At 40.7% G+C, this 23,258-nt stretch overlaps 1 protein-coding gene across 2 annotated transcripts in view; it reads right to left on the bottom strand.

Moving 5' to 3' along the window:
- Nucleotides 1-734: 734 nt before the first annotated feature.
- The window catches only part of ALG10 (ALG10 alpha-1,2-glucosyltransferase), a 25,467-nt gene continuing 2,943 nt past the window's right edge, over nt 735-23,258 (bottom strand). Inside the window, exons 1-4 of one of the 2 annotated variants that reach the window (XM_072147107.1) lie at nt 20,132-20,202; nt 16,760-16,928; nt 3,768-3,959; nt 735-3,349 (exon numbers count right to left, since the gene is read on the bottom strand). In XM_072147107.1, the coding sequence (XP_072003208.1) occupies nt 2,303-3,349; nt 3,768-3,959; nt 16,760-16,928; nt 20,132-20,133 (1,410 nt within the window). In that variant the 5' untranslated portion in view covers nt 20,134-20,202 and the 3' untranslated portion in view covers nt 735-2,302. Of the gene's footprint in view, nt 3,350-3,767; nt 3,960-16,759; nt 16,929-20,131; nt 20,203-23,258 lie in introns of those variants that run through there. The other variant, XM_072147106.1, reaches the window with a different exon arrangement.

Below are 23,258 nucleotides of genomic sequence, written 5' to 3'. Positions count from 1 at the left end.
CAAACCTACAGGACCTATCTTGTACGTAACCCGGGGACTGCCTGTAAAGGAATTATTATTATACTGGGATATTACCAGTAAAGCAATAGAAACATGGATTCCCCTGTTATAGCACCTGCATGAGCATATACATTGATACTTCTATGCTTCATGCTGTCAGCAGTTTTGAGGGTGCTGTAAGTTTTTATCCAGTCATGTGTGGTCGATTAGCAGGATTCTACATGTTATGGCTGTTTGCTTCCTAAAGAAAAGTGTTAAGTGACACAACATATCTGACATTTCTCCCAGTACACTTGTCAGCTCATCTCCAAAACCCAGACAACATTTCACTCACTCCAGCCCGCTTTACATCCCAGTGCCCTTTAGAATAAGAGGATTCAATCTCTCAGTTTGACGAGAGCTTGCTCCAAAAACAGCATCAGGGATGTCAATGACGGTTGTGCTCAGCCTTGTCCAGACTATTACAGATGCAATTACTTCCTCCCCGTGTCCAAGCTGTCTGATTTCTGTCACCAGGATGGCAACCTGACATCTAGGACTCCTCTGCCTATGTGTTTTGCAAAATTAAACATTTCCATCAAATACTGTTTATACATTATTGCAGATCTGAAATGGGAGAAGCTGGGAGGTAATTGCGCAGAGCAATTTTCATACAGAGCAGTTATGTAAAGGTAAAGAGAGACAAACCTGACTTGAAAAAAAAAGGTTAAAAGCATGCCTCCAATTGTAAACATTTTATTGATATAAAAACATATTTACATATCAACAGTTCACAAAAACAACAAAAAAACCCACTGTATTGCTTGAGACCAGATGTAGAGGAATGTTTACAGCCTAATAAAACTAAGTCATTTGTATACCAAATGGAAAGTCTGCCACCTAGTGCTCTACCAAAGATATCACCAGCAAAGAGAAAAACAACGAAATCAGAGAATTGCTAAAAAAATGAGTTAATATTTTTTTCTAAAGTCCTTTCTATGTTTGCGCAAACAGATTTTCTCAATCCTAAGCCAAGTACAATTTAAGGGTTTCACATACTTTCAGTACATTATCTAAAATGGTGGATGGCACTAGATAAAGGAGCAAAATACTATAGCTCAGTGTACTAGACAAAACACTGATTACATTTTTCCTTCAATTTCTTTTGGCAGAATGTGAAATTACCAACTAAAAAAAAATTACATTCCACAATTGTGTGAAACAACAAATAATTATATTAATTAGAGGGAAGCGGTTACGTTGAACACAGTTTTTATCTGCTGGCAGTATAATCTGGGCAGATTCAGTAACTGATAACATCCACAGGACTCAAAAGCATAAAACTACAAGTGTGAACGAATGACAAAAAAGCAATTATATATTTGAACCTTCTGATTTTAAGGCTACAAACATTTTTTTTTTATACGCTAAGTGTATAGGCCAGGGAAGTTCCCAGTGTATGCACCTAATATATCGATATTGTGACAGAAAGAGGCTGCCTGGAACATCACTTACTGGTGGGAAACAGGGGATCGAAAGATAAAGCAAGCTGTGTTATTCTATCCTGCTGAGCAACAAATACAAGCAACACATATGCTCAGCGGAGGCCATTATAGCCTATGGGGGACAGTTGCAAAGTATGGCATCCATCTCCGGCCTCCATTAAGCATATGTTTAGGGAAGGCCTCATGGATGTAACTGACCATATGAGGACAATGACATCACTGGGGAAACATCCTGAACATCTGTAGCAGCCATCACTTGTTTCCACCGATGTTCAGTCCTCATCAGGGAAAGGAGAAGAGTTGGAGGAGTTATCCTGCTGTATGTGCTTACACTGGTATACACCCTAGCCCTCCGTTCGGATTCCACCCAATGTGTCCTTATAACGTAGAGCTAGCCTTAAAATGCTGCCTGCAAATCGGACACCTTGATCAATGTGACTGCTTCCCTTCCCATGTGTAGCTGCTCCTGGTAAATATAAGTCAACAATAAAGTTAAAAAAAAAAAAAAAAAAAAAGATAGATAGATAGATAGAAGTATCTCTGTATGTGAATGTATAACCACATATGCAAGGATACACATCTTATGCCGCAATATTGGGTGATCGTTTGCAGATACTGGGATGAATGGTAAAACCCAAGAACATGTTTCAGGCTGCACACATCATGGGGAAGATGTCACTGCATAGTCCCCTGTTTTAAAATTTTTATTTACAACAAGGAGGTTCCCTGTCAGAATACATGGAAGGGAACAGTATCATCATTATCTGATTAATTGGTCGAGCCATAACCAAAAATACTGAAATAGTCCATTGCACTTCTCACCACATAAACCTCTGTGTTTCTTCATTATCTGGCCAGAGAAACGTTTTATACAAAAACAGATAAAAGGTTATCATGTTCACCGCGACATGGAGTACCAACTCCAGTAGTAATTTATTTGTAGAAGGAATTGATGTATTAAGTCTGAATATGAGGTAAGGCAGGATAAAATACCGAAATTCCAACAATTTCTGAGGGACTGTGGAAAATAATATGCAAACATAAAACATCAGGAGCCACAATGCAGACTTGGTCTTCAGGGCATCCACAAAACTCCAAGCTGCAAAAAGATATCCAGGAACCAGTATGTATTTTATCAAGTCATGTCTCTGGAATATGTTTTTCCAAACGTAGAAAGGGTAATGGCGGTTATCAGCAAGCAGATACTGGTGAACATATGTGAACTTCCAAATCAGAAACAGGGATAAGCAAGCTAAGCCCCCATACAGTAGGGGATGTCTGCAAACTGAGCGAATAAAGTCTCTTATCTTCTGTACAGAGATGAAAACAGGAAAGGAAAAGACCATAGTAAAGGCAAAGTAGTAAAATAACTGAGGAAAATGGAGGCAAGCTTCATGATTGCTTCTATCTCCGACAACAATCCCACCATTAAATACTATAAAGCCAATAAAGAACATCACCAAGATGATGTAAGGCCATGTTAATAAGACCAGGGTTCCTATGTTTTGGGGGCTCATCAAATAGCGAATGAGAAATCTAACAGCGTCTAGAGTCTCTAAAGATGTTTTCTTAGAGGAAGGCTTCTCGTCATTCTTTTTCAATTGCGTCCTCCATGACTCCAACACCTTTTCGGCAATTATGTTTCCGGCACAAAAGACTATCCATATAATGTTTGTTTGACGAAAGCACAAGGCACAAAATCCAAGAAGAGCTGCGCTTTTGTGATTTCCATATAAGCACATTACATAAGTAAAAAGGACAAAAAATGTTGAACCAGGATCTGTGTAATAGAGAAATGTAAAAAAATATAGAGTGGGGAACAAATATAAAGTCAGAGTGCACAAGATTCTTCTCATCGCTGAAACCTATAGAAGACATAAGCAGACATAAAAATGGGGACATTAATGTTGTTTAGTAAAAGAATATTTCTTTCTATTCATTGCCTTTGGTGCAAGTTCATGGCCATAAAACTGAAGGTAGAAAATACACAATACGGTTTGACATTTAATAGTCATCTAATTTCTTTTATGGTTTTTTTTGTAAGTTTTGGCAATAAAAATTTGTTTTCCTTCTAAATATTTCAATTATAAAGTACTGGAGGAAATATTAAATAATACCTGGGGTCATTGATGTAAATGAAGTCATGACAAAATGTTAGAAGGTTACAGTTACTTCTATGGAGGAATAGACACTAGAGAAAAGTTTCCGTATACGTCATAAAGTCAGACTTCAGAAATTAAATTAAATGTTTAGCAATGGGAGAACAATGTTGCTCATAGATACCTTGGTGTGAATCCTGCAAAGAATTAAATAGAACATATACAGGTTGCCAAGACTAAAAAGGAGGTTAATAAATCTCAGCATGCCAGAAGAGCAAATAACATTTTCACTCCATCCAAAGAGCCAGGCAGCAGGCTTCACTATGCCGACAGATGTCAGATACAGGCCAGGCAGAGTCGTGATCATCGGATCCCACTGGGAGAAAGAAAATTGAAAACTATTTTAATTAGAAAACAAAAATTGGGTGGGAGGTTTTTTTTAAATCAGGTAACTTTTATTAAAGCATATGTGTATTACAGTAGACATATACGAATGGCACCAGTTCAACTGTAAATATTGGGTGGGAGGTTTAGACAAAAAAAATCTCTAAAGGGCTAGAGAATCTTTAATCCATCTGCACAATCACTGTCCACAGACTTTTGGGGTGAATATGAATATGGTAAACTTTTCAACTCTGTTTAAAGAGAATGTCCCTTATGGTAAGTGCATTTTGATATTTAAACCAGTATTGCAACTCTTACTTCCCGTAACTCAAATAAGATAAAGGCTAAGCATGCAAACACTATGATTCTGATTTGACCATTACCTGAGTAAAATATGATTAAGTAGGTGCTCTGGCATGTGACAACAGTCCTTATGGAGAATCTAGCACAGCAAGGGCCTATCACTAGCTGGTGATAGTTTCCCTTAAAGCTTTCCTCGGTACTGCAGCATCTCAGGCTCTTTTACTATCTCCCCCTCTGCTACTCATGCAATTCCTCCCTCCACTAGCCTGTTTCAGCACACAGTAGGAGGGGGAAGTCCTATGTGAATATCAAATAATCATAAAATACTGCTATTTTACACGTTATTTCATAAATTGTATATATTCTACAGCACAAAATGAAAAACGTAAATGAAAAAATTGTAATAGATCACTGATGAAAATTAAAACGCTTTCTGATACCCGCAAAGTAATAGTGTTAATCTGGCACCCGATGCGGATTTCCTAATCTGATAAACCCTTATTTAACTGTCAGTCTAACTTTCCAGTTTTTACTGACTTTGCAAAAAATGGTGTGCCGTTCCTGTGACTGAAACCATCGAGCAGCAGGTTGTCCAGATGAAGGCCAAATGGGTGACCCTATCGGCCAAAGCAAGAGAAGCTGGTAGTTCCAAGTCTGTGATAGTAAGAATATTGGGACACATTTACTAAGCTCAGTGCAGCAGTTTTCTGGCAGACTTTGCACATTCTTTAAGGTGCAAACTGCTTGCACAGGTATTTAAGAGGTGTCTGTACCACAACTGTGTTGCGTGCAACCATTTTGTGGCACTGCTGCACTAGGCATCATGTGACACAAATTAGGGGGCATTCTAGTGCTCGGTCGAACCGTGCACCAGATTTTTCATGTAAAGTTTGTTGCACATCCTATGTTAAGATGCACTAAAAAAAAGTTGGTGAACTCTGTTGGGCAGTGCAGGGAGTCCCAGATTCATGAAGAACAGGTGTCAGAAATCAGAAATCTGCATTATGCACAGGCAAACTGCGTTTAGTGCAGTTTGCGCTACTCATAGCAAATGTTCTCAATTGTATCTTTACAACATCACAAACTCATTCAAGTCCCCCAAAAAGGTTGGTCACCCTTGAAAGTCAAATGCAAGAGGACAGGATACTACAGAGAATTTCCATGGGTAATAGTTTCAACACAGCAATGGGAGCATTTGACCTGAGGGCCCACTCTGTAGTGGCCAAACCTCTTATTAACAAAAAAATTAAAAAACTAGACTCACCTTTGCAGCGAGCAGCATGTTGTGTGGATATAGGAGAAGTGGTTCACAGTTAATCTCAGTGATGAAAGAAAATTTAATATATTTGGGTCTGATGGAAAACATTATGTTTGTCGACAAACTAAGGACTTAACACAAAGTGTGTAAAGAAGTCAGTGAAAGGTGGTGCATGAAGTGTCATGGCTTGTGGAATGATTCTGTTACAGTAGATGGAGCTCTCATATTCCCTGGGGGGGAGGGAATGAAGGTTTTATGTTGATATACTTTGGTTATTTTGTAAAACACTGTTCTAGCGGCATGGTGTCCCCCTTACAAAATTTTTATGTAAAGGGTATTGTCACCACAATTTATCTACCCAAGCTAACTGCTATGTTTTGTAGGGATATGCCAACACATACCTTTGTTTTTACTCTCCAGCTGCACCTTGCATGCCAGAGGTTTAGCATGCAAATGAAGCTGAAGTGCTACACTGACACTCCACCCAGCAACTCCCCTCTCCAGCAGAAATGAGCAGACCCGAAGTCTAAGTTTGGGTATGTTCCTCCTGACTCGGTCAATTAACACCCCAGGCTATGAATGGTCGGGGTGCTTGGCTGCCACTCCAACAATATGTCTGGATTAGGGGGAATGCACCTGAATGCCAAACCTGCACCTTGGGTCTACTAATTTGTACTCTTCAGCTATGTCACCTGGGTCCAGCTATATCCCACTCATGTGTGAAAGGTTACACATATGGTGCCTGCAGTTATTAGTATTGAAAAAAATCAAGGGATCATACATTCTTTTCTAATTTTGATCATCAGTGTACATAGAGGGCTGTCACTAAGTGATAGGATTTACCTATGACCAGAATTATTTTTTTAAGCATTTAAAAAAAAGCAATTATCTATCTATGTGACATATACTGAATTTCTTCAATAAAACTAGGCCACATCATGCAGCTCCGCTCCTCCTGCTCAATGGCATGTTGACTGTATATTATATAGCCTTTTTATGGAGACAGGATCACTTTAGATTTGCCGCACACAGTTATTTCCACTGGATGTTCTTTCCTTCCTGAATATATGTATTTGTGAGGTAGCAAAATCTGTAAAACTAAATAACAAATACCAGCTGACAGATCTATAAAAACGTAATGCAAACTTGGCAGTAGCGATTTTAAAGCAGGAACAAACTTCTCTCATGCTACATTCATAAATATTCATTTTACAGGGGAAAGCTTTACAGTAATCCACAAACAGAAATTGTCCGCATTAATGTGTCTGAAGCGATTACATCAGTCACACACTTACAAGTGTATAAAACAGCAAATGCTGCAGGCCCGAGAATTAGTCTAAGTATATGTTCTTTGTCGTAATGGTGCATCTTCACGCTTCTGTCCATGCCCTCAGTATGTTTGCCTATTTTTTTCTTGTCACAACAGTTCATTTTGTATTAATTGACAACTATTTATTGGAAATAAATATTTATGAACTGTACATTCAGGCATTGTATCTGTTGATTACGTTGAAACGTAATAGGGGACGAAAGTAAATGAACAATATGTTAAGAACTGCACAATTCCCACTGAAATCAATGAGCTGGAACCTGATGGCAAGTCAAGAGTATGGGCCACAGTAACACACCGCATTAACCCTTAGAAGTCACAGCCCTTTTGTGATTTTGCTTTTACATTTTTTACTCCACACATTCCAAAAGCTGCACATTTTTCAAAATTGCAGTACATGGGGACATAAGGGTTTTATATTTGCAAGGAAAAAATAGAATTTTTAGATATTCCGAGATAACAAATGACAGCACAGATGAATCATAAAGTGTCTGCTTAGAGAGTCCCACACCGACCATTGCAGAGTAAGGGGTTAAAAATTATCTTTATCAACACCCCTGCCAATGCATAGGCAGGTGGGTAGTTGCGAATAGCGCCCTCCTCAGGTCAGGAACTGTTAGGGAGATTGATCAGCTCTCTAGAAAGGTTCTGGAATCTGAATATGATGCAATGGCAGCTGTAGATACTGCCTGGAAAGGCAACAGTTAAATTGGTGTAAGTAATTATCCAATAATATGGTGCTGTATTGTTAGCTGCAGTGTGATTGGAGAGGTGCTACCACCTGACCAGGAGGAGTATAAAAGCCCCTGTTCAGTGACAGTGCATGGTCTGTTCTTCAGTGAGAAGCACACCTTTATCATAGCTCCCAACCGTCCCGATTTTGACGGGACTTTCCCGTTTTTCGTACCTCTGCCCCGCGTCACGGGCAGCTATGAGATTGTCACGGATTCTCCCCCCAGGTCCCGCTGTGTCCCGCCGCTGTGTCCCCATAGTAAATACTTTGAAAGCCTGAAATCACAGTACAGAATGGCTTCTACAGACATCGGGAGGGAATCCTTTTCAGAGAAGTGTCGGGCTTAGCGGAGAGAGCAGGGACCACGTCATCAGGTCAGATCAGCATCTGTCCATATATGGTCACTGCATCTCCTAGGGTTCCCCAGAGCAGACATCGGGCAGGGGATCCTTTTCAGAGAAGTGTCGGCTTAGCTGAGAGAGCAGGGACCACGTCATCAGTTCTGATCAGTATCTGTCCATATATGGTCTCTAGGGCTTCCCCAGGCACAAGCTCTTTATATAATTAAATTACATAAAGTTTTGGCCAGGCTGAGAATCGAACCTGGGACCCTCTGCACCATAGACAGGAGCTTAACTAACTGAGCTATAAGCCCAGTGTTAAAGAGCTGAGGATTTTTGGTAACTAAGACATGTTATCTGCTAATGTCACACTGTGACACAGACTTACTGCTTTGATATATAGAGAGGGATCTTCTCAGAGATTATTATTGTAATTATTGAGACTATTATTATTATTATAAATTTTATTATTTTTATTATTGAGACGATTATTAATAATAGAAAAAATAATAATAATCATCTCAATAATAATAATAATCTCCATAATAATAATAATAGTCGCAATAATTACAATAATCTCTGAGAAGATCCCTCTCTATATACCAAGGCATTAACCCCTTATGGACGCAGGGTTTTTTCTCTCATTTCTCGCTCTCCACCTTCAAAAATCCATAACTTTTTCATTTTTACGTGTACAGAGCTGTGTGAGGGCTTATTTTGTGCGTAACAAATTTTACTTTCCCGTAATATTATTTATTTTAACATGCCGTGTACTGCAAAGCTGAAAAAAATTCCAAATGTAGAAAAATTGAAAAAAAAACCGCACGTGCACGTTCTTGTGGGCTCAGTTTTTACGACTTTGACTGTGCACTCAAAATAACACCTCAGCTTTATTCTTTGGTTCGGTGCGATCGCGGTGATACCAAATTTATATAGGTTTTATTGTGTTTTAATACATTTAAAAAAATTTAACAAATGTGTACAAAAAAGAAAAAAAAAAATTGCCATCTTCTGACGCTAATAACTTTTTCATACTATAGCGCACGGTGCTGGGGGAGGTGTCATTTTTGGCAAAATGAGGAGACGTGTTCATTGCTACCATTTTGAGGTCTGTGCGACATATTGATCATTTTTATGTGATGTAAAAAGGTGTAAAAGTCGCATTTCGGACATTTGGGCGCCATTTCCCGCCTCGGAGGTCACCGCCGGCCGTAACCATTTTTATATTTTGATACCTAATATGTCTGTGATTTTTACTGTTTATTATGTTTTATATCAGTTCTAGCGAAAGGGGGGTGATTTGAATTTTTAATATTTTATTAATTTTTTTTCTTTTTTAAACTTTTTTTTTTTCACTATTTTTTTAGACCATCTAGGGTACATTAACCCTAGATGGTCAGATCGTTCCTATTATATACTGCAATACTTCTGTATTGCAATATATGGCATTTTTGCAGCTCATTCATTACAATGAGCCACTGGCTCATTGTAACGAATCTGCAGAAGTCAGATAGCTGCGGGTCAAACGAAGACCCAAGGCTACCATGGCAACCGATCGCCGCCCCCCGGGGGCGCGGCGATCAAAATAAAGATGGCGGCGGCAACGGACCGGTTAATAGCCGCAATCGGTGCAAGCAACGACCGCGGTTATTAGCTGTGGGGGTTTGCTGCAATATGCAACAACCCCCACCCTTGTATGAAGAGGACTCAGCCCGGAAGTTAGTTACCAAAATTCTAATCCTTGATAGTCACAGAGCTAATAGCTCAGTGGGTTGGGGCGCTGTGTTATTATTGTTCATGGATACTGCAGGTTCTAGGTTCAAATCCCAATGAGGAAATTTTTTTTTATTTTTTAATTGAGATGATTTTTATTATTATAATATGGCTAAAATTTGGGGCGTGGCCAGGGAGTGATTGGGGGTGTGGCTTAGGGGGATCGCCGCGGCACGCTACGCGTGCCGCCATTTTGTCCCTCTTCCCTTTCACAGATGTTGGGAGGTATGCCTTTATTGCTGCACAGATACCTATCCCAGAAACTACTAGTGCCTCAGGCCTACTGCCTGACACTTGGGGCAAGTCAGGAGACTCTATCCAAGAGCTACACCTTCCACAACTTGGACACAGCTCCACCTCAACTATCCCCATACCAAGCACCATGACCATTGTGTGCCCAAGGCCGCACTAGCCAGCTACACCGGTATTCTGTGCCCTGGGTAGGCCCTGGTGGGGGAAGTTGCAAGTGGTGTCACTAACAGGATATTTACTTCTTATACTTTGAACTGTTGTTTTAACCCCTTCACGCCGATTTTTTCATTTTTCACTCCCCACCTTCAAAAATCTATAACTTTTTTTATTTTTCCATGTACAGAGCTGTGTTATGGCTTATTTTCTGAGTAACAAATTACACTTCAAAATGGTGGTTTATAATATTCCATGCCATGTACTGGGAAGCAGGAAAGAAATTCCAAATACAGTGAAATTTGTGAAAAAACGCATTTGTGCCATATTCTTGTGGGCTTAGATTTTACTGATTTCACAGTACGCCCCAAATGACATGTCTACTTTATTCTTTGGGTCGGTGCGATTACGGGGCTAACAAATTTGTATAGGTTTTATAATATTTTCCTACATTTGCAAAAATTAAAACCTCCCGTACAAAAAAAAATTTTGGATTTTGCCATCTTTTGGCACTAATAACTTTCTTATACTTTAGTGTACGGAGCTTTGGGAGGTGTAGTTTTAGCGACTTTTGATGATGTTTACAATGTTATCATTTTTAGGACTGTAACCTCTTGATCACTTTTTATAGAATATTTTTATATATTGTAAAATGGCAAAAAAAAGCCATTTTCGACTTTGGGCGCTATTTTCCCTTAAGGGGGTTAAACACAGTGAAAAATGATTATTATATTTTGATAGATCGGGCATTTGCGGACGCGTCGATACCTAATGTGTTCATGATTTTTACTGTTTATTTATATTTATATCAGTTCTAGGGAAAGCGGGGTGATTAAAAAAATAATTATTATAAAAAAACATTCTAAACTTTTTTTTTTATTTTTACTATATATCAGACTCCCTAGGTTCCTTTAACCCTAGGTTGTCTGATCGATCCTACCATATACTGCCATACTACATTGTTGCAGTATAGGCAGTTCCCGGGTTACATACAAGATAGGGTCTGTAGGTTTGTTCTTAAGTTGAATTTGTATGTAATTCGGAAATGTATATTTTATCATTGTAATCCCAGCCAGAACTTTTTTGGTCTCTGTGACAATTGGATTTTAAAAATGTTGGGTTGTCATATGAACCAGGATTAGCAATAAAGCTTAATTGCAGATACCTGTGATAACTGTTATAGCTGTTTATTGTAACCTAGGACTAAAGTACAATAAATTACCAATATCCAGTGGTCCGTTTGTAATTGGGGTCGTATGTAAGTCGAGTGTTCTTAAGTATGGGACCGCCTGTATATGGGGATTTGCCTTCTCATTAATTACAATGTGCTGATAGCACAAAGCAGCTGTCATGGCGACGGATCGTCGCTCCCTGATGACGTCACGCCCATGCACCGTCATCTTTTTGATGCCGTCGGCAGTTTAGCTGGCGGCAATTGGCGGGAAAACACCCAGCACTGATCACGGTAAGCCTTTTCTGCAATATGCAGGTAAGACTTACCAGCTATGGAGAGAGCTCAGCCCGTGAGCCCTCTCCATGCACCCGGCATGTAACGTGGTATTACGTCACATGTCGGTAAGGGGTTAAAAGACTGTGCTGCCTAACCCTGCTGCCATCTGGGTTAAGGCCCAAGTGATTGTACTTTACAAGAAAGACTGTGTTTTATTGCTGCCACATGCTGTAGAGCACTGCTCCAGCACCCACGAGGTTAATCACTGCAAAGAACTCTGGCAACTCTGCTACATATGCTGCTGCAGCGGTAAAGGGGTTAATCGCTGCAAAACTCTGCGCTACACAGCAAGAAACGCCAGCCCACCAAAATCTTCACTAGTGGGAATCCTCAGTCTGCACGGACCAAGCTCCCTGCGCCAATGGCGCGAATCCTGCCTCAGAGCTCTGTGGCGCAGGAGAAAATTCAGCCCGCCACAGCTCCTGGCGGGAAGGACTCAAGCTCCACCTTCTGGCGCGAAACTCTCTGGTGCTGCAAAGTCAGTAAGAGCCTATAAGGTACCTTTGAGAAGTCAGTGCTGCTGCCATCCAGCATAAAGAAGTTTAGCAGCCATATTGGATTTCTCCATGTGCTGTCTCCTGCCCTGCAAGTGAGCCGAACAGCCACTGGAGTGTCAAACCAAGTACCGTGGGACATACTCATACTCTGCCGCCATACTCTGTACAAAGTTTAAAATGTTGGATCCTCCACGGCGGCTGCTTCCTCCGATTCCGGACCTCTAGAGGACCATCTCTGATGTGAGTACTAGGTCTGCCAGGGCCCATATCACAGTGACTGTTACCATGTCTCCCTTAGCCTCCCTTGGAGAACAAGTCAAAGCTCCTGCAGTCATCATTATGTGCTCTACAGCACCCCCAGCTACTGAAGGTCAGTCAGAGAAGTGCCGATGCCTTTCTTTGCTGAGATGCCTACTGAGATGACCTCCCAACTGTTCATGCTCATGGCAGCATTTATAGAGCCCACCGGTGTTCCTGAGGTTCCTGCTAGGTCGATCCTGCTAGCGTACGCTCTCCAGGTGGTGAGAGTTTCTGTTTAACGGGTTGATCCTCCAGATGCATCGGAACGTGTTCCAGCATCATCTGTTCCTGCTTCTGCACCTACCTCTGCAGTTCTACTTTCCACCACTAGAAGTCTCCACGGACAGATCCCAACACTGCTGTCTTCATCCAGGCTGATGATGTCCATGCTGCAGTCCCTGTTCCCATGCCTGCGGCTATTGTTCTGGAACAGCAAGAGTAATCTCCTGATGGGCTGTAGGCCATAACAGGTACTGCTACTATGTAAATGTTTCTGTTGATTTATCTCCCAAGTTGGGCTGAGCCCATTCATTTTCTAAAGTCAGAAACTTTCTTGAACTTCTCCCCAATTGTGCTATGAAAGCAACCCTCTCTGCTGACACTGAGCAATCACTACCTCTTCAAAAGACTGTCCCTCACCTCAGGAGGAGACCCTTTGTACTATTGTTTTTCCTTCATCAAGGACTGTGCCCAGAGGATTGTTTTCCTGTAATGCGAGCTCTCTGAGAGACTTAGTCAATACGCCAAGGAAAAATTGTATTTATTGCACTTCATACCTTCCATTACACGAAAGAGACATTTTTATGTGCCAATATATTACCTTCTCTTTCAGGTTAAAAGAATTCTTCATTGCTATTGATACTGCTATGCATTCCATGCTTTTTCTTTAACAGGAAATGGACTTTTATTGCTATAACAAACAGCCATCCTATTTACGTAACATTATGTAACAGTCCAAGCTATGTACCCATTGGGCTGTTAAAGCCAATGTAAATATCTTTGCACGACTATAGAAATAAAATTATAAAATTGCTATATGTCAGTTTGCATTTAATCCTTGGCTTTGCAGCTTTGAGGACAAGACGGTGTCAGACGGTCTTTTTGTATTTGTCAAATCCTGACCGCAGGCTTATATCTAAAACCTGAGCTCAGTCCATGTGTGGCCTCTGTTAACAACTGGCCTTTAGGAGACCTGGGGTGTCTAAGCAGTGATACCTAGATGTCGCACACTAGGGTAAGACCGTCAGGTGGCAGGTATACTGCGTATAACATGTACTGCATGTACCATATATGTTTATGATTAAGCCACCTAGGTGACGTGTCTTGGGACAAATTTCAGGCCTTGGTGCAAGGAGTGGATTACAGGACATGATACCACACCTTTCCTAAGAAAACAGTTGGTTTAAGTGCATTAGCTACCAACTATATAGTCCTCATTTATGTACATAGTCCGACACCAACTCTGGTGCCTGTAGCATGGACCGTGGGAAGTTTGTCTCCCTTACACTGCATAAAGCCAGCACTTACCCTAAAGTGCACTTTATTACCTTGCACCCCTACATGCTGTAGTGTGCATGGACCATCTGGAAGCTGTATGCTGCTGGCCAGCTTTAGCCTACATTCCCATCCGGTCCATAGCCGAGTTGTGGGCGACTCTTTCAATTACAAAAGGGGTATACAACACCCCTGCCAATGCATAGGCAGGCGGGTAGTTACGAATAGCGTCCTCCTCAGGTCAGGATCTGTTAGGGAGATTAAGATTTGAGAACATTCTTTCATGGGCAAACCATTTTAAGGCTTTCAACACGCTTCAAATGACACATCCCCTTTATTATTTGGGTCAGTAGGATTATGGAGATGAAAAAAAAAAAAAAAGCTTTACAAATTCGGTAAGTTTAATTACCTTAAAAAACATTTTTTTTTATTTTCTGGGGAAAAAAAGTCAACGTATTATCTGATACTCATAAGTTTTGTACTTCAGTGGCCTGCATCATAAAAGGTGTCATATTGGACAAGCGGACATTTTTATTTATACCTTTTTGGACCAGTACTATTTTTGATTTTCTCCTTTTTATACTACCGTATATACTCGAGTATAAGCCGAGTTTTTCAGCACAAAAAATGTGGTGAAAAGCCCCAACCTAGCTTTTACTCGAGTCAATGAGAAAAACACTCACCTTACTGACGTCCCCCCACTGGTCCTCTTCTGTCTTCAGCTCTGGCTTCGGCTCCCTGTGCAATCCCATCGCACAAACCATGACGTCAGCCGCTTGCCGACATCATAGTTTGTGCGCCGTCAGCCCAGTGGTTGACGTCATAGTGTGTGTGACTGGACCGCACATGGAGCCAAAGACAGAGGACCTGGGGAGAGTGCCAGACAAGAGAGCAGGTTTTTTTTGAGGGGGGGGGGGTAGGGTGGGCAGGGGGCTGCTGGCTATATACAGAGGGCGCAGGAATTGATTATATATGGGAGGGGAGGCACTGGCTATATACTGTGGGGGGCAGGCACTGGCTATGTACTGTGGGGGGCAGGCACTGGCTATGTACTGTGGGGGGCAGGCACTGGCTATGTACTGTGGGGGGCAGGCACTGGCTATGTACTGTGGGGGGCACTTGCTAGCTATATACAAGGGGGCAGGGTGCTGCTGGTTATATACAAGGGGGCTACTGGCTTTATACTAGGGTCAGGGGCTGGCTATATACTGGGGGGTTGCCAGCTATATACTGGGGGGGAGGCTGTTACCAATGCATTTCCCACCCTTGGCTTATACTCGAGTCAATAGGTTTTTCCAGTTTTTTTGCGTTAAAATTAGGGGCGCGGCTTATACTTCGGTCGACTCATATTTGAGTATATATACGGCACTTTAAAAAGGGTCAATTCAGACATTTTTTTCTGTTACAGCATGCACCACATGGAATAAATCAGGCACTCTGGGACTTTAGGGATACATTTTTCCATAATTATGTTTTATTTAATGCTCCCCTATTGCCCCATTACGGCCACATGATAAGTTTTACTCAAACTGAATATGTCTGGATTAGGTGGATATGAGCCCGAACAACAAACCTAAGCTTTGGGATCACTGATTTGAACACTTCAGCTCTCTCATCTGGGTCCAGCAATATCTCACTCATGTGTGAAAGGTTAAGCATATGGTGCCTGCAGATACCTCCTTGTCTCAAATGCGCCAAACTCCACTGTACATGGAAGCAGCTTCAGATTAAATATCTGGGTTCAGGTCCCAAGACTGAAGCAGCTGAAAGGGAAAGAATGAGAGAAGTTTCTGGGTGCAGTGTCAGTGTAGCAGACGGGGGCCTATTTATTGCCGTGGATATATGTTTCTATATACGAAAAAAAAAAAGTGTACTTTTGGACCAGACACATGACACTTATCAGGTCCATCAATGTTAGATTATAGTATCTTTACTGTAGATCAATGATGGCAAATGCATTTCTTAATTAAATAGAATTTTCCATTATGAACGCTTAGCCAATATCTGCAAGATTGTGTGAAGTATTGCTTTATGATTTGAGAAAATGCTTGCTGAATATACTGAAACTAAAATGATGCCAGGCTGCGAGTGAAAGCTGATCACAGTGCCCCCCCCCCTGCACAGAAGAATGCAGGACTCCCTGGACTGACATTTCACATATGTGATTTACACATACTACTTGTTCAAGGGAAAGCCTATTGCTTATGCGATGCCCATGTGATAATTTACTAGCAATGAACTATGGACATTACTTCTTCATTCCTAAATAACCAGACCCAGGTCCTCCTCCATTAGAGGTTTCTATATAATCATGTGTGATGCAAATAAAGCATCTCACATCTGCCTAACCTTGTATAGCCTTAGGTCTTCACAGAGAGAGATCTTATACCATACTTATGTCTTGGTGTGAACAGGGGCAAAACGTAACAATTGGAAATAATCGTCTGATGGCTGTGGGTACCACAGTAATCATAAGGATTTGGTCTTACAGGTGAGCCACAATGTCTCATATGAATGGAGTATAGGAGTCCTAAAGAAAATCACAGAAATGAATGGAGTGCTAGTTGCACCTGTCACCATTTCATATGAGGCCCCCGTAGGGCCATGATCTTCTAATTTTTGCGGGGGCCCAGTGGTCAGACCCTCAACCATCAAACATCAATGAGTTATGCTGCAATCAGACCCACAGACATAAAACACCCAATATACAATGTGGAAAATTCTCTGGAATATGCTTATAGAGAAGTTTGAAAAAGGAAAACATCTTGGTGGAATACAAATGTCAGCCTTGTACATGTTAGGGTAAAATAAATACAGGTAATTGCATGGAAACAATAGAAATGGTAACCTGATTAAAGTGTCCTTGGCAATACTGCTGAGCCTGGGGGATGTGGAAAATTTCATCCATATACGGATCCCGTTGCTCTCGAGTCACTTTAGAAAATAGTAAACTGGACAGTAAAAAACACCCACTGAACACAGCGGAGAAATAGTAACCTTCCAACTTGTCCATTTTCCTGCAAGACAGATAAAGCCATAGAACGGTTAGCTTTAGTAGAAGAAAGAACAAGAGGTTTATAGAGATCTGTAAGTTCATTGATCATCAAACTGTGCAGATCTGCAAGAACAGCAAAATGTTGCCTGGTCTATCACACAAAGGCCTAATGCACACGACCGTAAAGTACAGTAAATTACCAACATCCAGAGGGCTGTTTATAACTAGGTGTCGTCTGTAAATCGAGTGTTCTTAAGTCGGGGCCTGAATACCTCCTTATGTCATTTCCTGAATATTACAAAGAATAGCCAGGTTATGATTTATATGATACCTCTCATTGGGGCCATTAAAACTGAAAATAAAAGTCCACGGGTTGGGCCTTTTTTGTGTGTTGGTTTAACTTTAATACTTCAATTCCCTTCTTTCAGGTATTGCAGCAGAAATGTATGACCTTTCACCCTTTAAAGAGAACCCGTCATGCTAAATATATTTTCATAAACTGCCATTAGAGAGCATTGCCTCTATCCCTTCATTGTCCCTCTACATGCCTGTAAACCTAAGCAATGAGGTCCTAAAGCTGTATGCAAATGACCTGTGAAATGTCCAATGAAGCATTAGCATATTCAAGCTGTCCACTCTATTCATGAGTGGGAGGCACAGCCACACCCCCAGTGCATGACTGACAGCCTGTATAATGATGTGAGGCTGTATAATGATGTGCTTCCTGGTGCTGGTGGCCACGCCCCCTGCAGCCTGTGTGTGCATGTGTGTGGTTAGGAGGGATATAGCAGCTCCAGGCAGCCATGTTACAGCAGAACATGTCAGATTCATGTGCAGCTGATGTCTGTGTCTCTCACCTGTATATTAGGAGGATGCAGCATGTCAGCAGATGCAGCGCACACACTAGCCATGCTTTACTATACATTACACACAGACATGAGCAGGGGGAGGAGAGGTGAGGGGTAACAGGGGTGACATCACTGCCTCTGACCATGTGACCAGCCACATTTATATAATAAAGAATAGATGATTTTACAATGAATAATAAATGAAATAACTAGATAAAGGCTGGGATGGGATCCTTGTGAGCTGCTCCAACAGGTAGAGGTGACAGGACTAGTGACACAGACCTGATGACAGGTGTCCTTTAAAGACCTGGCCCTTTTTTGTTTTTTTGCTTTTGTGTATTGTATGTATATTGTTTGTAACCTTTTTCTTTATCTGACAAGTTTATGTTTTTATGAGTGTATTGTACCTTCATGTATATTAAAGTGTTAACCTTAATAAGCCTCTGCTTATAGCCTTAGAAAATCTAAGTTTCCAGTTTCCAGGCTTTTAGCATAGTGTATTTAGTGATTGCATGTTATGTGTGAATTACCAGTGAGTGTTGCATGTGTGGATGAGGTGCCTATGGCTTTCTTAACATAAAGGGAACCTATCACCACATTTTTCACAAATACAGCTAGTGGCAGGTTCCTCTAGAGCACTAGTAACTAACTGACATCCATATTTAAAAAATTGCTAAAAATTGCTTCCCTCAGATCCCCATATATTCAACTTTATAATTTTATTTGGTATCCATCATGTCTATAGCAAGTTGAGGTGGGCGTGGCCTCCTAGGGCTGAATCCAGGGACTCATACCCTTCCTTTCTCTTCATGCGGCAGTGATGTCATGTGACCAGGGTGACATCATTGCAGGTCCTTTAGCCTCCTCACATTAGTAAACTGTACACCAAGCATATATCTCATGAAATCACTGCAGCCTGCACAGAGAGGAGCAGAAGTCCATGCAATCATGCTGTGATTTTTTTTTTTATGTGGCCAGCTATGTGCATGTGCTAATGTTAAGAGAAAGGAACCAGTGATGATATCACCCTGGTCACATGACATTAGGATATGCCTCTTGACTTGCTCTAAAGACCCATTGGTACCAGGAAAGTTTATAACTCTGATTTTATGGGGAACAATTTTCAGTTAAAAGACGGGAGTCAAATAGTTACTAGGGCTTTATAGGAACTAGCCACTAGCTGCATTTGTGAAAAATGTGATGACAAGTTCCCTTTAACCCTTTCAGGACCCGCGGGTGACCCCATCGCTAGCACCAATGGCGAGTGTTAACCCGCACATTGCCGCCAGCAAAGCCGGTGGCTCCAAAAAGATGGCGACACATGTCTCGTTTTAACCCTTTCATTACAGTGTGTTATCAGCACATTGTAATAAATAAGGAGGAAAATCCTCATACTGTAGTATGGCAGTATATGATAGAATCAAGGGTTAAAGTAGCCTAGGGAGTCTGAAAGATAGTAAAAATTTAAAAAAAAGTAAAAAAAAAAAAAAATTTAAAAAACCTAAAAATTGAAATTAGAACTGATATAAATATAAATAAACAGTGAAAATCACTAACACATTAGGTATTGACGCGTAACCCCGTAATGGAAAATAGCGTCCAAAGTCGAAAATTGCACTTTTTTGCCATTTTGAAAAATATTTTAAAAAATCAATAAAAAGTGATCAAAAGGGCGTACAGTCCTAAAAATGGTAGCATTGAATACTTCATCAGAAGTCCCAAAAATAACACCGCCCACAGCTCTGTACACTGAAGTATGAAAAATTTATTATCGCCAGAAGATGGCAAAATAAAAAAAAAATTCTACACGAGTTTTTAATTTTTGTAAATGTATGAAAACATTAAAAAGCCTATACAAATTTGGTATCCCTGTGATCACACCAACCCAAAGAATAAAGTAGAGCTGTCATTTGGGGGGCCCAGTGAAAGCCATAAAATCCAAGCCCACAAGAATTTTTTTCCCGCTTCCCAGCACGCTTCATTGCTTTGACGTGCAATGTGTTACGCAGAAAACAAGCGATCACACAGCTCTGTACGTGTAAAAATAAAAAAGATACAGATTTTTGATTGTTGGGAGTGAAAAATGGAAATGAAAAAAAAAAAAAAAGGGAGCGGTCCTTAAAGGGTTAAGTAAAATTATGGGTGGTGGCAGTGTTTTGTCTGGATGATTTGAGCGCTTGGGAGTAGATTCAGCATAAAGATGCCATCTTGCGTAAGTGGGCAGAGCTTATGGGCTAAATTGTGAGGACTCCCTAGCGTAAGTGTACCTTGTGATTGAACTCCAGAGTGGGGGTTCATCACAGTATACATTGCCACTTTTTGTCCATCTTTACATTGATAAATAGCACAGCTGACTAGAAAAAAATTTGTATCTTACATCTTCTGCCTTTACGCTTGCCCTTACTCTACCTACTTTCTCCTTAATCTGCCTTTTACTCTGAAGTTTTTCTGGAAGCCCATTACCTAGTAAAAAGATAAAAGTTGAGAGACCTCAGTTGTTGATACCTTTGATTGGCTAACTAAAAAGGATGAGGTTAGTTGCAAGCTTTCAAGGCTACTCAGGTCTCTTCATCGTCTGAATACAACACAAATTTATACACAAATGGACACAGTAATGCTACGGTTGATGAGACAAATGTAGTACAGGCGGTCCCCTACTTAAGAACACTCAACTTACATACGACCCCTAGTTACAAACGGACCTCTGGATATTGGTAATTTATTGTGCTTTAGCCCTAGGCTACAATGATCAGCTGTAACAGTTATCAGAGGTGTCTGTAATGAAGCTTTAGTGTTAATATTGATTCTTATGACAACCATCCAATTGTCACAGAGACCAACAAAGTTCTGGCTGGGATTACAATGATAAAATATACAGTTCTGACTTACATACAATTTCAACTTAAGAACAAACCTACAGACCCTATCTTGTATGTAACCCAGGGACTGCCTGTACTTGGGAAGTAAGATGGTTTTAGAGTCCCTTGATTGAGATCTGAACTATGTCTGCAATGACCCCCACCAATAATTAAATAGTATCAAATGACATAAATACACAAGACATATTAATGTATCATTGTTTTTTTGTTTGGTGTTGTTTCAGCGCATTTGTGGATCAAATGTTTTTTTGCGACTTTCCATTGCGCCAAATGAACATAGGAAAGTGCAAAATCACTTTGACATAGACCCTGGTTTACCAAATTCATTATTTCCATGAACTAGTTTTCACAATAGGACAGAATTTATGAATTGTGACTTTTCATTTAGGTCAGTAAAAATGGTCTTTACTCCCCACCCTGGTCTATGTGCTGAGACTTTTAACCCCTTACCGACAAGTGACGTAGTATTACGTCACATGCCGGGTGCATGGAGAGAGCTCACGGGCTGAGCCCTCTCCATAGCCGGTAAGTCTTTGCTGTATAGTGCCCGCTGATCGCCGCCGGCAAAGCTTTCCGGCATGGGCGCCGCCATCTTTCCGGGGATCGTCGCTCCCCGCGACGTCATCAGGGAGCAGCGATCCGTTGTCATGGTAGCCTTGAGTCTTCCGAAGACCCGAGGCTACTTCGGGTTAACCCATTCATTACAATGTGCTATCAACACATTGTAATGAATGGGGAGTAAAATCCACAAATAATCATATACAGCAGTATATGATAGGATCGTACAGACAACCTAGGGTTAAAGTAAATTTTTAAAAAAGTAAAAAAAAAAAAATTATAATAAAAAAAACCTAAAAACTCAAATGACCCCCCTTTCCCTAGAACTGATATAAATAAACAGTAAAAATCATAAACACATTAGGTATCACCACGCCAAAAGGACATCTGTAAAAATAGGATAAGGGTTTTTCACTGCGTTTAACCCCGTAACGGAAAATCGCGCTCAAAATAAAATTCTATAAAAAGTGATCAAAAGGTTGTACAGTCATAAAAATGACAACATTGTAAATGTCATCAAAATCAGCAAAAAACGGCACCACCCACAGCTCCATACATCAAAGTATAAAAAAGTTATTAGCCCCAGAAGACAGCAAAATCCCCCAAAACATTTTTGTACAGGAGGTTTTAATTTTTGTAAATGTATAAAAACATTATAAAACCTATACAAATTTGGTATTCCTGTAATCCTACCGACCCAAAGAATAAAGTAGATGTGTCATTTGGGGCGTACAGTGAAATCCGTAAAATCCAAACCCACAAGAATACGGCACAAATGCGGTTTTTTACCAATTTTACTGTATTTGGAATTTTTTTCCCGCTTCCCAGTACACGACATGGAATATTAAATACCAACATTTTGAAGTGTAATTTGTTACGCAGAAAATAAGCCATCATGGAAAGCTCTGTACATGGAAAAATAGAAAAAGTTATAGATTTTTGAAGGTGGGGAGTGAAAAATGAAAACGCAAAAAAGAAAAAGGGCTGCGGCGGGAAGAGGTTAACCTCTTAACAGCCAGGCCCCTTTTTCGGTGTTTTGCGTTCCCATTTTTCACTCCCCACCTTCAAAATTCTGTAACTTTCTTATTTTTCCAAGCGCTATGTGAGAAAACAAATTGCACTTCATAGTTAGGGTATTTATTATTCCACACAATGTGTTGAGAAGCTGGGAAAAAAAATTCAAATGCAGTGAAATTGGTGGAAAAATGCATTTGAAACATTTTCTTGTGGGCTTGGATTTTACAGTTTTCCCTGTGCACCCCAAATGACATGTCTCCTTTATTCTTTGGGTCAGTACAATTACTGGAATACCACATTTATATAGGTTTTACTGTGTTTTAATACATTTACAAAAATGAAAACAAACATTCTGTAAAAAATTTTTTGTTTATCAGTTACAGGGAAAGAGTGGAGAGTTAAATTTTTAGTCTTTTCTTTCTTTTCTTTTTTTGTTACTACTTAACTTGAACCTTATGTTGTCTGATTGATCTTATCATATATTGCTATACTACAGTATATGGGGATTTTAATGATCAAGTATTACAACGTATCACTAGCACATTGTAACAAATGATCAGAAACTATACAGCCCAAGGCTGTCATGGCGACGGATCGGTGCTTGCTCACCGATGACGTCACAGGCAGCGATGATCCAAGCCAAAGTGGAAGCTCCACGAAGTCGGAGGTAATCGAAAAGTTAACATCGATCACGGGTGTTACCGATAGGTGTTAAATGCAATATACAGAAAACACTCACCTTGTATGGAGAGGGCTCAGCCTGTGAGTCCTCTCCATACACCCGCAGCCGACGTGTACTAATACGTCAGTAAGGTGTTAATAGTATTTTGTGACCTTTTATGCGACCGTTGCAAACGGGGGGGCCAAAGCCACCTTAAAGGGGTTATCCGGGTTTAAAAAATTTCTTATGGCCGGGTTGGGAAGGGCTATTTAAACACAATAAACATGTACTTACCTCCTCCGGTGCTGCCGATGTCCCACACCGCGGCCCGTCTTCTCCGTGCGCCGGTTTCAGTACAAGGGCACACAGGGAGCTTCCGGCCGGCCAGA

The sequence above is a fragment of the Engystomops pustulosus genome, chromosome 4 (genome assembly GCF_040894005.1).
Source record: "Engystomops pustulosus chromosome 4, aEngPut4.maternal, whole genome shotgun sequence".
Classification (NCBI taxonomy): domain Eukaryota; kingdom Metazoa; phylum Chordata; class Amphibia; order Anura; family Leptodactylidae; genus Engystomops; species Engystomops pustulosus.
Note: the sequence above shows the minus strand (reverse complement) of the source record. Positions and strands in the feature narration are given on the sequence as shown.